Source organism: Carassius auratus, chromosome 23 (genome assembly GCF_003368295.1).
Source record: "Carassius auratus strain Wakin chromosome 23, ASM336829v1, whole genome shotgun sequence".
NCBI classification, from domain to species: Eukaryota; Metazoa; Chordata; class Actinopteri; order Cypriniformes; family Cyprinidae; genus Carassius; species Carassius auratus.
Window position 1 is genome coordinate 153,670 of NC_039265.1, and position 14,463 is coordinate 168,132.

Sequence of the window (14,463 nt, forward strand, 5' to 3'; positions counted from 1 at the left end):
CTATGACTTAGTGTCTTTTTGTCCAGTCCTGTGGAGCCCCCTGCTGGCTCTGTGAAGAATCACACATTCAGATGGGCCTACAGCGTACAGTATATACAGTAAATGAATCTTTGGGGTCTGTAAGAGTTTTATTTTTATTTTTAGAAATTACCAACAAGCAAGTTGTATTAATTTGGTCAAAAGTGAAAATAAACATTAAAGATATATCAATTTCAAATATTTGCTGTTCTTTTGAACTTTCTATTCGTTAAAGAATTGTGTAAAATGTTTTCAGCTGTTCACCAAAGTATATTAAACAGCAACTGTTTCCAACACTGATAATAAAAATAAAAAATAAATTATTGAGCAGTAAATCAGTATATCAGAGTGATTTCTGAAGGATCATGTGACACTGAAGACTGGAGTAAAGATGCTGAAAATACAGCTGCGCATCACAGGAATAAACGACATTTAACAATATTTCCAAATAGAAAACAGTTAATTTATTTGTAATAATGTTTCACAATATTACTGCTTTTACTGTGTTTTTATCAAATATAAACAGCCTTTTTGATCGTAAGATAAAAGATCCCAAACTTTTGAACAGTAATGTATAGCAGTTTTGAGGTCACCGAATGTTTTTTTCTTTGGATATTCCCAGTTTTAGAGACTTTTCTGTTAACACAAAAGGATTTTTGTCTAATCCAAGCATTTTTAACCATGAATATTTCTTTGAAAGCTTCGGTTCTCATTTAAAAGCTCTCCTGGTGAGAGGAACTAGACTAAAGCTGTACATCCATCGTGTCTCCTCTGCTGTTTCAGGTGGAAGCGATGGATGTGGACGCTCAGAGCAGTGCCACCTGGATCCTGGACTCCACAGATCCCAAACGCACCGTCAGCACCAAGTACGAGACCACCATATTCTGACCGGACCGCCCCCTCGCACCCTTTCCTCTCGCTCTGTGCCTTCACTCTCTAGACAGACTCTGACCTCTCCTCGGCTCACCGACAGGGCCGAACTCCTCCCCCCTCGCTCTCCTCCCTCACCTCTTTCTCCTCCGTCTGTCTCACACAGTCCTGAAGCCTAGTTCTGCTCTCGCTGTCCCAAACCTCCACGCTTCCTCCACAAACACACTTCCTCCCGGTCCTCTAAGTTGGTTTAGCTATGCGGCCCAGTTTAGGACTCACCCTCTCACCTGTAGCTGGCCTGAAACCGAACTAAAGCTCTGCTGAGGACAGAACATCTCGTCATCTAACCTTCCTGTTTCAAACGTGAAGAAACTAACATGTCCTTCTCGTTCTGCTCAAAGGACCCTCCCTCCCTCCCTCCGTCCTCCACACTGACGGTTTATCTCTTAACTCGTTCTTCTTTCTTCTCCTCTTCTGTGGTGCTGTGAGACACTGATGAAGACTTCCTCTTCCTCCAAACACCTGGACTCCAGTAAACATGTAGCATCAGATCGAACCGCAGAGGATTGCGATACAAGGCACTTTCCATGAATAGAATACGGTACATTTTGGCGTCCTGTCATTTTTTAACCATAAAGGCACAAATTGCATTTTTAGAGCTGAAACTAATTAAAATGTTTGATGAACCGTTGTGTAGCCTAAAAATAACCGCATGGAAAGAGGACTTGGCTTTCTGACTATGACCAACTATTGAAAGAATACAGCAATGTTTTAATTAACCTCAAACATAAATTACCAAATTAATGTTTAATTGACTTTAATTACATATTTAAGTATAACGTACTAAAAAAAACATACTATGTCCCACTTATTCCATTTTAGATTTATTACACAAATTATTTTTGTCAACTTCAACGATTTGATCCAAAGTTATTGTAACGAAAAAAAAAAAATATGCGCCAAATACATTTCTCTAACTTATGGTAAATTTATCAATAGCATATTTTAGGCTGAATCAGTATTTTATTATTTTTTATATACTTTTTTTAGTATCACTTTATTTTATTTTATTTTATTTTATTTTATTTTATTTAACATTTTTATATCAAGTTTTAACGCCAGTGTTTTTGTTAATTTTTAGTGAATGCAATTATAATTTATGTTTATTGATTTTTTTGTTTTTTTAAGTTTTGTGTTTGGTTTATTTCTTTAAAACTCACAAATGTTTTTTAACCTGCATTTAAACAGGAATACATATAAAAGTAATATTTGTATAATCAACTCATAATAACTGCACAGTATTAGTATTTGGCTGATGGACAACGTTTTCTAAAGGTTAAGCACCACTTTTCACTTTGCTATGAAGAAAACAAATGACTTTTACAGGTTTTAAGCCCCATTTTGTACCCTTTTTGTGGAAAGTGCCAGCAGACTGTCAGATGTCAAGCTTTGTTTGCATTTGTTGGGCTTCTTTCAGCTTCTTCTGGCATCTAAACCTTTTATTATGGGCTGTGAGGACTAGATGGATTTTATTTAGTCCTGTTTTGTTACTATGCACATCTAATAGATGATACACGTTCAGTTCTTCCCTCACGTTCAGATGAGACATTAGACCGCTGGCAGAAGCTTGCTCGAGTGCATCAGAAGTTAATTGAATTGGAATCAAAAGTACCTCACTGTAAATTTAATACGCTGCCAGTTTATGGATCTGCGCTGAGCACTGTGATATTATGTGTTGTCTTAAGTCTGAGTTGGCAACTAGGCTGGGCCTAAACGTCTGAACCAAACCACAAAGAGGTGTGTGAACAGACCGCCTGCTCAAAATGTGTCTGATGTCAAGGAAGCAAAGTAAAAAGTAATTTTGTCTGCTTATTTTAGGCTTGATCAGGTGACACATGTCCAGTAATCAGACTATAATCAGTGTTGTAGTGAAAATCAGTTTGGGTTTTATTTGGGATTTAAAGGTGGAATTGTAAATTGTATGCATATAATCTTCATAAGCCTTAAAAATGCTCATGCGATCTTGTGAATTATGGGTGCTTATGCATTTACAGATTCATAGCATTTATTGAAAAACTCACAGCATCTGTCATGATGATATGGAAGCCATTTCAGCCACTGAAGAAGAAAAAAAAGCGTGCTTTGGTAATAGGTTTGGTAAAAGCATGCTTTGGACAGTCATAAATATGATATAATTTATTTTTGTGTCATAATTATGACTTAAGAAAAGTCATAAACATTATATAAAAAGATGGAATTATGTCAGTTTGAGATTTGTGGAAGTTGGCATGAAACAAATCTGATATAAAAAAATTTAAGTATGAGATGAAAAGGCAAAATTATGACACATATAAGGGACATGAATTGAAACAGACAAGTCAGAGTTGAGAAAAAAAATGTAATAATGACTGTTCCCTTCTTAATATTATAATTATGCCTGTTTTTCTCAATTTCAACCTTTAATCTCATTGACTTTTTATCTTAGAAATATGATTTAGTATCTCATATATATCTCACATTTAAAGTATCTCATCATTTCACAATCATTTTGTCATAATAATGATTTACCAAAGCATGGTTTTAATTTTTTTTTTTTTTTTTAATTCTGTTGTGGAAATGGTCTTCCATATAACAACACACTACCATTAAGGCAAGGACTATTACAAAAAGATTACAGCGTTAGTTCAGTGTCAAAGGTCAAATATGGATGAAGTTGTGTTGGTGACCTGTAATCAGCATCTCATGCAGACTAACGTTTCTTTAGTGTCTCCATCCTCAAAGTTTTTTCTCATTTCCCCTTAACAATCAGCTTCTTCTGTTGTTGTGATATCCAGTTCTTTCCTCAAAATCCTGTTCCCTTGCACCCCGAAGGCTAGCCCAAAAAACAATGTGGGATCATCCTTTAGTAGCAGATCACATTAGTCATGATTTAACCAGCACTCCACAGCAGACAGTCAATAGTCTGCTGTATGTCTGTTTATCTCAAAATAATATCATATCATATGTAATCACTCAGCCAGTGGAGTCTTTGGGGTCCAAGGGGGAGAAGGTTTTAGGGAAAAATGATTGGCACAACTGCTTCATTTTAATCTTTCGTCATATCCGTTGTAAATGGTGTCCCACATTCATTGGTTTGATTTGTTTTAATCTCGGTGTGTATGTCTCCCTGTAGCTGACCGCTGTGACCGATGCCAAACAGAAAGGAAAGTTGGGATGCCAGTGACAGCATGGATGAAACATCACTTGTATTGTGTGTGTGTGTGTGTGTGTGTGTGTGTGTTTATATATACATCTGTGTCAGAAGTCTGCTCACATCCATCAGCAGGTTTTCACCTCGAACACGAGCCAAAGACAAACAAAACGTGTCCCGTCCAGTTCAACACACTTATCAAAACCCCGCCCCCTCTGAAAAACATCTCGTTTCATCAGATTTCTGACACATTCAAGGACTAACACTGGAAACGCAGCAGTCGCTGTATTCTACCGCAATAACAAGAGCCAGTGTTGACGTTGCTCTTGCTTTGATTTCTTTGAGCGATAGTCGACACGCTCCTGTTTTGTCTGTGATTTTGGTCTTTCATCTCACAAAGTGTACATGCTTTTATTTTGTCTGATAACTTCGAAAATAAATCCAGTAAGTTAGAAACACTGATTCAGTTCAGCAAAACACTGATTAGAGAGAACAGTCTTGTCTTTCGATGTCCAGTTAAGATCAATCCATCCGTACCTTTGAGTCTTACCGACAGTATTTTAAGTCAGGTGACCAACAGGCTTTAGTACAAATGTTTTATCATGATAAACAATATGGGCCAGACCATTTAAACATGAGATTTGTGACTATGGTGCGAGTTTCAATAGGAAAGGAATGGCCTTTGAAGATCACAGACAGAAACTCAGTGCCAGATTAGTAGGAGATATTCTGTGTTGTGACGTCTTATGGTACACTATTATGAAAAGTTAATATGTTTATGATGGCATGAGAATGGTACAGTCCAGATCCTGGTACTTGTAGTCACTCTTACACGTATACTGTGATTTCTTATACAAAACAATGGCGTTAATGTGACACTACAAACAACAGCGAGTTGTTTTTATGTGTAGAGTTTTGTGTCTTTCCTTTAGTGATTAAGTTGCAGAAAGCAGGGTATGTCTAAAAAAATTAAATAACACATCTGTTATGGACGAACCTGCGCTTATGTTTTGTGTAGATAATAATACGTAAATATGAGGTGTAGATGGGAAATATTCCTGTATGCATTTAGCCCTATCTTACAAGGATTTTAAGTCTGGTACTTTTTATTTAGATTTTTTAGTTTGTTCTTCATTTTTAACACGGTACGTTAAAAATGGGTATAGTGCTAGATACAAGCAGATGCTAATGCTAGCACCTGTAACAGCCGCAGTGTTTGCACAACTAATCATGTTAGCAAATACAACAGTGACAGTTCGGATCATATTCTTGGCTAAATGATTAAAATATATAAACTATTGTATTGTAAAGTAATCTTGGGTGGTCTGTCTTTTGATACTTGAATGATTCTGCTTTTATAGATCTCTCTCTCTATATATGTATATGTATGGACTGTATGTATTTTTTTTTTCTTTATATTTTTGGTCATGTTTTTGTCATATGTAGAGAGGAAAGTCTTTTTAAAGCTCAACATATCATGGTGTAAGTGAGCATGAGACTGACAGTGGATTCTCTGAGAGATCAAAGAACGATTGTAAATAATCTTGGGCTTCCAGTCTTTTTTATGATTATTATTTTTCATAACTGTACATCCAATAAATGAAGAGATGGTATCCAGTGTCTTGTCGTTTTTTCATTTAATCCAAAACTTTAAGTGTTAAAAGATTTATAGTTAAATAAATGCATATAAATGTATTTTTTTTTTTTTTTTGATTTACAAAACGTCTTCCGCTCTTTTTTTGTGTGTGTGTGTAAACATGAATGTGCTAAAGCCATTGTGTGGTGAAGTGTTTTGATATACATTTGATTTCTGTATTGAAGCTTTTTGCAAATAATGGGTGAAACTCGATGAAGTTGCAAAAGTTTTATTCAAAAACATTTAGGAGCAGAAATTCCTTCATTTTAGACCTGCAAGATGTTAAATGAACATTTGGACACAATATATTAATGTCCTTTTGACAAGTAATTACAGAAGACAGCAAAAAACGTCACTTGACAGTTTCACACAACATAATTTAAACATTTCCCAGACAAGAACATGCAATTTATTTATTTTTTTACAATATCAAAGAATCAGTTTGAAATGTGGAGTTGCAAGCCAACAACTAAATAATTTTAAGTGATAATGTCTGCTTTGATCCTTGAATGCTGACATATGTACCACAAAAAATATACAATCAAATGTATTTTTCTTTGGACAATGTCGGTGTTTGACAATCGACATTACCTTTCGATGTGCCTAAATTTGTGTGCTGAAAGTTTCCTGCTTTTGTACTTTTTGTCAATGTGCTTTTTGGTTCATTTGTTAAATGGATTCATGTGCTTCTTAAATTGTGAACTCAATAAGTCAAAAGTTAAGTAATGGCTCATTCTTTTCTTGTTCATTTGCAAAGTTTTTACATTTACCAGCAAAGAAAACCACACATATTGAGCCAAAACAACAGCAGCGACTTCGTCAACCAATCACCGGGTTAACTTCCTCAAAAGACATTAGATCTGGGGCCAGTTGCATAAACACTGCCAACATGTTATGACTTTAAAAGTTTCAGTGCGACTAGTCTTGAAAAAAAGAGATGACTACTAGTCAGTTCAAGCAATAGGCCCCTGAACGTTTTTCTCTTATCATGAAATGTTCTCAAGTGTTTACGAAAGAAATGAATGTTTTGATCAGGTTTGGAAAATGCTCAAGACGACCACTGCATTGTAACAGTCTGAGAGTGACTCTGAAAATCGAGCATCAGATCAATGTATAGGAATAGAGAGATGCTCCCAGAGTTCGTTAGTTATGAAAAATTTACATTCATTTGCCTTTAGCCTTTCTGTCTTGTACGTGTATATTCATCGACATCTTTGTCAGACAGTTGCAAATAATCGGTAAACTCTGTAAACCAAATATCTTTACTATTTCCTTGTTAAAAGGTCTCATTTCACACCAATTATTAAACCGTGGTCACGGATAGCAAAGGGTTGTACACTTTCTTCCCATCTAAAGAGCGGGTCCCATGTGCCAGCAGCTCCTGAATGGTGATCCAGTTGTCCAGGATGCGTCGGCTGCGTTTCTTCATACTCTTTTTCTGGCTCAGCTCAAGTATAGAAGCCTGTCCTTGTGGTCCAGAGTCTTGATCCTTCTCTTTCTCCCGCATGAAGTCCAGTCGGCTCTGCATCATGAACTCACGGCGTCGCCGTTGCTCGCGAGCTCTCAGCAGCTGCTGCTTACGCTCCTCCTTGCTCCAATAGCGCCCCATCTTCATTTCACTGACCGCGTCATCGTCCGTGGTCATCCCACTGCGCTCCTCACGAATCTTCATGGCACGAGCCTTTAGCAAACGGTCTCTTACTGGACGTTTAGCGACATAACGTGAGCCGTCGCTGCGGATCTTTACCTTCCACTCCATTCGAGGTGAAGATGGAGCCAGTGGAGGAGGTATAATCAAAGAAGTCATGGGAGGAGCACTCGTTAAGGTATTTGAGTGAGAAGGAGCCTCTTCATTGGCGTCCCTAACTTCTGGACTGTCATTTGTAGAAATATCCTTCAACTGCATGCAACTCTGGTAGCGTTGAGGCAGCGTGGTACTGCAGTGGCGACGGGACAAGTACGGACTGTTTTCTGCACTCTTTCCACCTTTCGCGATCCCTGTAGGGAGAGTCCCATTTGAATGAGACCCTCTTCGTGCTCCATCCAAGCCCTTTCTACTACTCCCGCCATTCCGGGATAACGACCGAAGCCTTCCTGGAGTAGAGTTTTTGTTTTCCGCTGTTTCTTCACTCTTTTTCTTGGCATCTGATGGTACGTTTAGATTCTTATCCCTACTTGTTCTGTGACGGGGCGTCCGAGGTCGCATGGTTGCAGAGGCGCTGGAGTCTCCAGGGTGTCGTTCACTTGCCAAAGGTGTGCTTTTGCAACTTTCCCCGCCGGTATTATAAGCACTTGTGCTCTCTTTATCAGAGCGTTCCCTTTCTGGGATCTCATTGATATCCGACAGATCGTGGTGGATCGCCTCTGCACCTCTTGCCTTTGCTCCTTTTTCTTCATCATCATCTTCATCCGCTGGCCAGACCTTCAGGCAGCGTTGGCGCAACTGTTGCATCTTTTGAGCCCGTAAAACATTGCGCCACTTAAACTCCAGGTGACGTATTTCCTCATCGAGAAGAGCAATCTCGTGCTGCATCAGGCTCTCGTTACAATTCATGTCTACAGGAACACCTGCTCCTGCAAAATCACCCCCTCCTCCTCCACCATGGTTCCTTCCATCCAAAAGGAAAAGTGCATTTCCGTTCTTCTCGTAAAGGCAGCGGATCTCCAGTAGATCTCGGTAGCGTTCATATTCTTCTTCAGTTAGCCCTGGCATCAGAGTTCTGCTAGTCACCGAGCCCAGTGATTCAGGAGCCCCGTGATCCACCGCTCCCACCCCATCTGGCCCCAGCAGCGAGTCGTTGCTGTAGTTAAATTCCCATCCGTGCTGAGCAGCGCGAAACTTGCGCAAACTGCCAGGTGTATTGGTGGCATTGGTCGTGCATGCGCTGGTGGCATCATCAGCCAGCTCTGACGACTCTTCACAGCGTGTACTTTCATCTGTACGACCCACCCCGCTGTCCAGCTCCTGGCTGTTATTGAGCGCAGTGTGCCATAAGTTGGGCCGAGCAGCTCGGATCCCATTGATGTCACTCAGCACAGAGCTAGTCTTCATTTGGGGCTGAGGACTGGGTGAGTTCGAGACATTTTCCAAGTCCTCTAGATCCAGTCCCTCGCCCAACTCCAGATCCAGATCATCAGCCTCATTCTGTAAAGAAAAAAAAAATAACTAATTAGTAAAATATTAAAATCATACTAAGAATTGTGTGCAGACAAATGTGTATTGAGAAAAACAACAACATTCTGATTGGTGTAAAGCAGTGATTCACAACAACGCAAATATTGCATAACTCTTTTGTCTGACACGCATTTCAGGTCTCAGTCTCGGAGCTGGGTAGATTACACATTTTTGGTAATATAATATGTCTACTTTTAAACTTTTGAGCCAACTCATTTATCACAATGATTTAAATAGGATAAACTTGTACCATACTGATATAAAAATACAAAAAGTAAGAAAATATTCCATTCATTGCTATTAACAACATTAAGTGCATTAAACATTATATTATAAGATTTCCTAAACTGAGGTTCATAGAACTGCAGGAGGTTTGTGAGTTTAATGAAAAGCTAATAATTAATTAAATCATAAACGTAAAATTTAAATTAAATTGTTTAAAAATATATATTTTTTTTTTAATATATATATAATTTGTGACCCTGAGTTATATTTGTAGCAATAGCCAAAAATGCACTGTATGGGTCAAAATTATTGTTTCTTCTTTTATGCCAAAAATCATAAGGATATTAAGTAAAGATCATGTTCCATGAAGATATTTTGTACATTTCCTACCATAAATATATCAAAACTTATTTTTTGTTTAGTAATAAGCATTGCCAAGAATTCATTTGGACAACTTTAAAGAAGATTTTCTCAATATTTTATTTTATTTTATTTTATTTCTTTTTGCACCCTCAAATTCCAGATTTTCAAATAGTTGTATCTCTGGCAAATATCCGATCCTAACACACCATTCATCAATGGAAATATTTATTCAGCTTTCAGATGATGTATAAATCTCAATTTTGGAAAATTGACACTAAAGACTGGTTATCTGGTCCAAGGTCACATTTATTTGTTTACCTGCATGTCATGTGACCATTAACCAGTGTCAGAGAACCATGAACAAAGTGATACTTCATTATTCAAATATTTATTTTAACATTTCAGTGGTACTTCACGTAATAGTTATTTAATAAAATAACAATTATTAGGTGAAAGAGGTTCAGATGACAAAAAAAAGTTTGGGAATCCCAACATTAGATGTAAATATGAAATAACGTGAATTTGTTGATCTGAATGTGTCTGAAAGACAAAACACTTTCTAAAGACTTAGTAATACATGGTTATCTAACCCACTGAGTTCAAATAAAATTAATTTCGTCAGTTGATGTAATGTTGAAACACTTCTGAAAGCTGAAATTATTTGGTAATCCAGTGATTAAATGGTGTGTAGCCACCAGACGAGTGACTGGTCTTTGCTCTCATGTACGTGGCTGGGATCCAAGGATGTCAGATTCAGTTCCTGGAGGACTGTCCTGTGGAATTCAGCACCAACTCTAATTAAACACCTGATCCAGCTTAAAAAAATAATAATAAAAGCTAAACTCTGCAGGACAGGACCAGAGTTGAGACATGCACTACTAGACTAAAGCAGCGACCACATCAACACGTCCTTGTTTGCGCTGCAGAGGGCAGTGTATGTCTGAGGAAGCCCAAGTCTGGAGACTGTAAATGATTGTATGGTCTTTTCCCATCTGTTGTAGAGACATCTAGACGTGAGAGGTTTCTCAAATGAGCCACCTGTGCTGGGGATTATACTGGCCTTAGGGCTCACACACCATCTGGAGCGTCCAGGAAACACACACACACACGACACACACACACTTGTGTGCTACTGACCCCAAATCCTAAAAACTGTGGAATCTGTAAAATATTCTCATCTCTGGTTTTAATCGTCTTCCACTAACTCTTCATAAAATCAATCGGATTTTTACTTTATACCATATTCATAAAAAACACGACAGTATTTTAGATATTGGATGCGATTACAGATTGTGTGAGGTTTATTCCGACCAATCGATGAATCGATATGAAGCCTTTTCACTGACACAACCTAGACTTGTACATTTTAATAAAGGTAAATATCTGTCTTTGTTGGTTCCCGATCAGCATCTTTCTATACTTAACATATCAGGATTATTATATGCAAATAAGATGTATTTCTTGATGACTTTGTTTCCCTTGCACAGCTTTGTGTCAAATAGCATCAAGCTAAATGAACTTCAGAAACATGCCTCAGACTTCAGATGTAGAGTTGGTCTATTTGTATTCATGAACCGGGTCATTCCTCCGGGGTTTGCTTTATGTTTTATTTAAATATTTACCAGTGGGATACGCACTGTTGCTATGGCTTCCACATGAGCTAAAGATGATAAATCTGGCTGTTAAAGCAAGCTGACGGACAAATGAGGTTCGGGACCAATCAATGAAGAGAGTCACAAAGAAAGACATTGTTCATCATTTGTTGATTTTGATTCTCTCTCCGTTAGCGCTGTTGTAGTTTTGTCATCTGATTTGATCTACCTGGTCAAAATGAGCCTTTTTTCGCTCATGAACACTGTGTGGAATACTAGATATCCCACAATGCACTGCACTCAAGTTGACCTTCAATTCCAGCGTGATGGATTAAACTGTACTTGCAGTAATGAATATGCTAATTTAAAGGTATTTTATATAAAATTGAAATTAAAATAGAAAATTTCCACATAGTTAACCTGCAATGCAATGTGGTCATGTGATAATCTAGCAGACTACAGTCAGAATTGTTTATAGCATAATTAAGGCTACTTTGATTGATTGATTGATTGATTTTTTATATATATGGTGTAATATCAGTAGTAGCTACTATTCCATTCTGCACACAGCCGAAGTCTCAGACTGACATGGAAATCTGTCGAAGGAAAGGACATGGACATGGTGACCCGCTGTTGGAGCTGGTGTATTATGGGATGTCCTAAGTGTGTTTCTCTCTCAAGCGTGACCTTGAGTAGAACAAAAGCGTGCCGAACCGACCTTGTGTGTCCTTGTCTCTCCTTGTTTTGTTTTTTTTCCTCCTCTCCGGTTATTTCCTCGTCGGGGTTTCTGTCCTACTCTGACCTCTCCTGTCTGCTTTCATTTGTAAACCGAGAACAGAATGAAGCCATGTGTCCACCTGGACACTAAAACACATTTGTCTGTGACTGCTTGAATAAGCAGAGCGTAAAACACTTCATGTAATGTCTGGATCTCAAATCTGGTGCTGTTAATGTCTTCAGTAATACTTTGCCATTCAGGAAAGCGCAGGGTTTCTGGCAGTGGCCACTTCCAAATCCACAGTGAAATAAACTATATTCACTCCAGTTTTGAGTTTGCACTTTGGATTGAATGCAGATAAAGGCTGGGGGCCTCAAAACTATTCAAAGGCAATACATCGACAACATGTCTTTCAATTACACCCCCCCTGCGGCAACCATACAATTCTGTAGCGATTCATAGAATTGAATAAAGTGATCATATCGGACTGTGCTAATATAGGGCTGCAGTATTTATTGTGGTTTATTCCGATCTCTCACCTCAATATCTGGTCGTGCCAGTAGCAGAGAGATGTTGGTGCTGTCCTCTCTGGTCAGGATGGCCACCGCTTCCTCTCTGTCCTGCACATCCATCCCATTGATCTGAGCACAGACACACATTAGCATCAGTTCACATCACATTTGTGACCCTGGAGCACAAAACCAGTCTTAAGTCGCTGGGGTATGTTTGTAGCAATAGCCAACAATACATTGTCTTGGGTCAAAATGATCCATTTTTCTTTTATGCCAAAAATCATTAGGGTATTAAGACAAGATCATGCTCCATGAAGATATTTTGTAAATTTCCTACCGTAAATATATCAAAACTTCATTTTTGATTAGTAATATGCATTGCTAAAGACTTCACTTGGACAACTTTAAAGGCAATTTTCTCAATATTTTGAATTGTTTGCACCCTCAGATTCCTGATTTAGTTATGAATAGTTGTTTCTCTGCAAAATATTGTCCTATCATAAACCATACATCAATGGAAAGCTTATTTATAATGTATAAATCACAATAAATATAAAAAAAAAGACCCGTATGACATGTTTTTGTGGTTCAGGGTCACATTTAAACTTTATAAAGCTAACCCCAATGTTTTCAATGTCCCAAGAGATCATAAAATAGTTTGTAGTTTCATAAAGAAGCTGCAGAATGTAATCTACTCATAATCACAAAAAGCTGCCATCAGTTGATGCCTGAAGACGTAAAACATGTTATTTAGAATCATATGCAAATTCATGAACGGGATAATGTTATTTTCATTTTTAAATATATGTTATGTCAAATATGTTCCTCAGGGCAGTACTATATAATGATTAAATTGAAGGTTATGATCCCTCTTATTTTAAAGACATTGATAAACGTCTTACGGATTTTGGAAGGAGTATTTATAGCAGAGATTTCAAGTCCAGCTTTTCCCCAAACGATCAACATCTACTTTACCAGCGCACTATTAAAAAGAAAGCTGTTCAAGCCGCTAACCTTAAACTCAGTTTAATCTGTGTTAGTTAAGGCAGTCGATGAGTTACCTGCAGTATTCGGTCTCCCTCACGGATTCGGCCATCTTTAGCAGCAATGCTATTAGGGTTGACCTGCGACGACAAGACACAGATTATCTGACTGTCTCAAACAAACTAAGTCAAGTCAAGTCATCTTTATTTATATAGCGCTTTAAACTAAAAAGATTGCGTGTGCGTGTGTAAACATACTCGGTATATAAAAAAAACAAATCTTTCTGTCTTCTGATGAACATTGTTTTGTGATGCTAGGACTAGCAGACCAGATTCATTATTGAGTTCAATATTAATAGACACAGACATGTTTCTGTCTCTGTGCAGGATGCTGAAGCATGATTTATTACTGGCTCTTCCACTTTCCTTATTACTTGGAAACTCTTCAGTTGGGAAATAGTTTTGTGATGTGATTAGATGGTTGCCTTGTGGACGATCCATTATCAGGGAGCAGAGTATCATCATTCGTTGTAGCCTTAAGCACTTTCCATCTTATTTTGTCTTTATTCGTGGACATGACGTAAACATTATGTGTACAGAAATGAAATAAGGCAAAAACACAGACGAAATCCGCCATACTCCTTGCACTAATATAGTAAAAAATACAGTAAATATCTTTTTTTGAAGCGTATTGTATTTCTATATAATTTAGATTTATCCCTCAGGTTTGCTGTGCAATTGCTTCCAAACAGTCAAAATTATATATTTGTAACATATTTTGTAACATTTGTAACATTTATTCTATTGCATATTAAATATCCATGTACATTTTCACTGTAAATGCATTAATAATAAAAAAAAGTGTACTTTTGTTGTTCGCCTATGTAGTAAATAACATGCTGTAAGTCGAATTATCTTGTGTTTGCACTGATTCTTGAGAGATAAAACAGCGTTTTGGATTTATTTAAATGAATAGTTAATCTAACGCTGAAACATAAGGGCGTAGGCTCACAGTCCTCCCTCAGACTTCATTCATAATTCATCGGTCAGCAGATTCCCATTATTCCCCATTTCTCACCTCACCCACGTAGATACCCAGATCCTCTTCATCATCAGTGCGATAACACACCGTTAAACCCAGTTTATCTTGCTGACATGATTTATACAGCTCCACCTCCTGA

General features: G+C 37.7%; 2 protein-coding genes across 9 annotated transcripts in view; one reads left to right on the forward strand and one right to left on the reverse strand.

Annotated features, from left to right (window-relative positions):
• The window catches only part of LOC113040908 (ankyrin repeat and SAM domain-containing protein 1A-like), a 67,392-nt gene extending 61,701 nt beyond the window's left edge, over positions 1–5,691 (forward strand). The window contains exons 25-26 of one of the 6 annotated variants that reach the window (XM_026199102.1): positions 802–884; positions 4,061–5,691. In XM_026199102.1, coding sequence (XP_026054887.1) covers positions 802–884; positions 4,061–4,064 — 87 coding nt within the window. In that variant the 3' untranslated portion in view covers positions 4,065–5,691. Of the gene's footprint in view, positions 1–801; positions 1,406–4,060 lie in introns of those variants that run through there. The other 5 variants (XM_026199104.1, XM_026199101.1, XM_026199103.1 and 2 more) reach the window with 5 other exon arrangements.
• Positions 5,692–5,935: 244 nt separating this feature from the next.
• The window catches only part of LOC113040909 (PDZ domain-containing protein 4), a 38,361-nt gene continuing 29,833 nt past the window's right edge, over positions 5,936–14,463 (reverse strand). For all 3 annotated transcript variants that reach the window (XM_026199109.1, XM_026199108.1, XM_026199107.1), the window contains 4 exons: positions 14,361–14,459; positions 13,361–13,423; positions 12,327–12,428; positions 5,936–8,859 (listed from right to left, as the gene is read on the reverse strand). In XM_026199109.1, the coding sequence (XP_026054894.1) occupies positions 7,018–8,859; positions 12,327–12,428; positions 13,361–13,423; positions 14,361–14,459 (2,106 nt within the window). In that variant the 3' untranslated portion in view covers positions 5,936–7,017. The remainder of the gene's footprint in view (positions 8,860–12,326; positions 12,429–13,360; positions 13,424–14,360; positions 14,460–14,463) is intronic.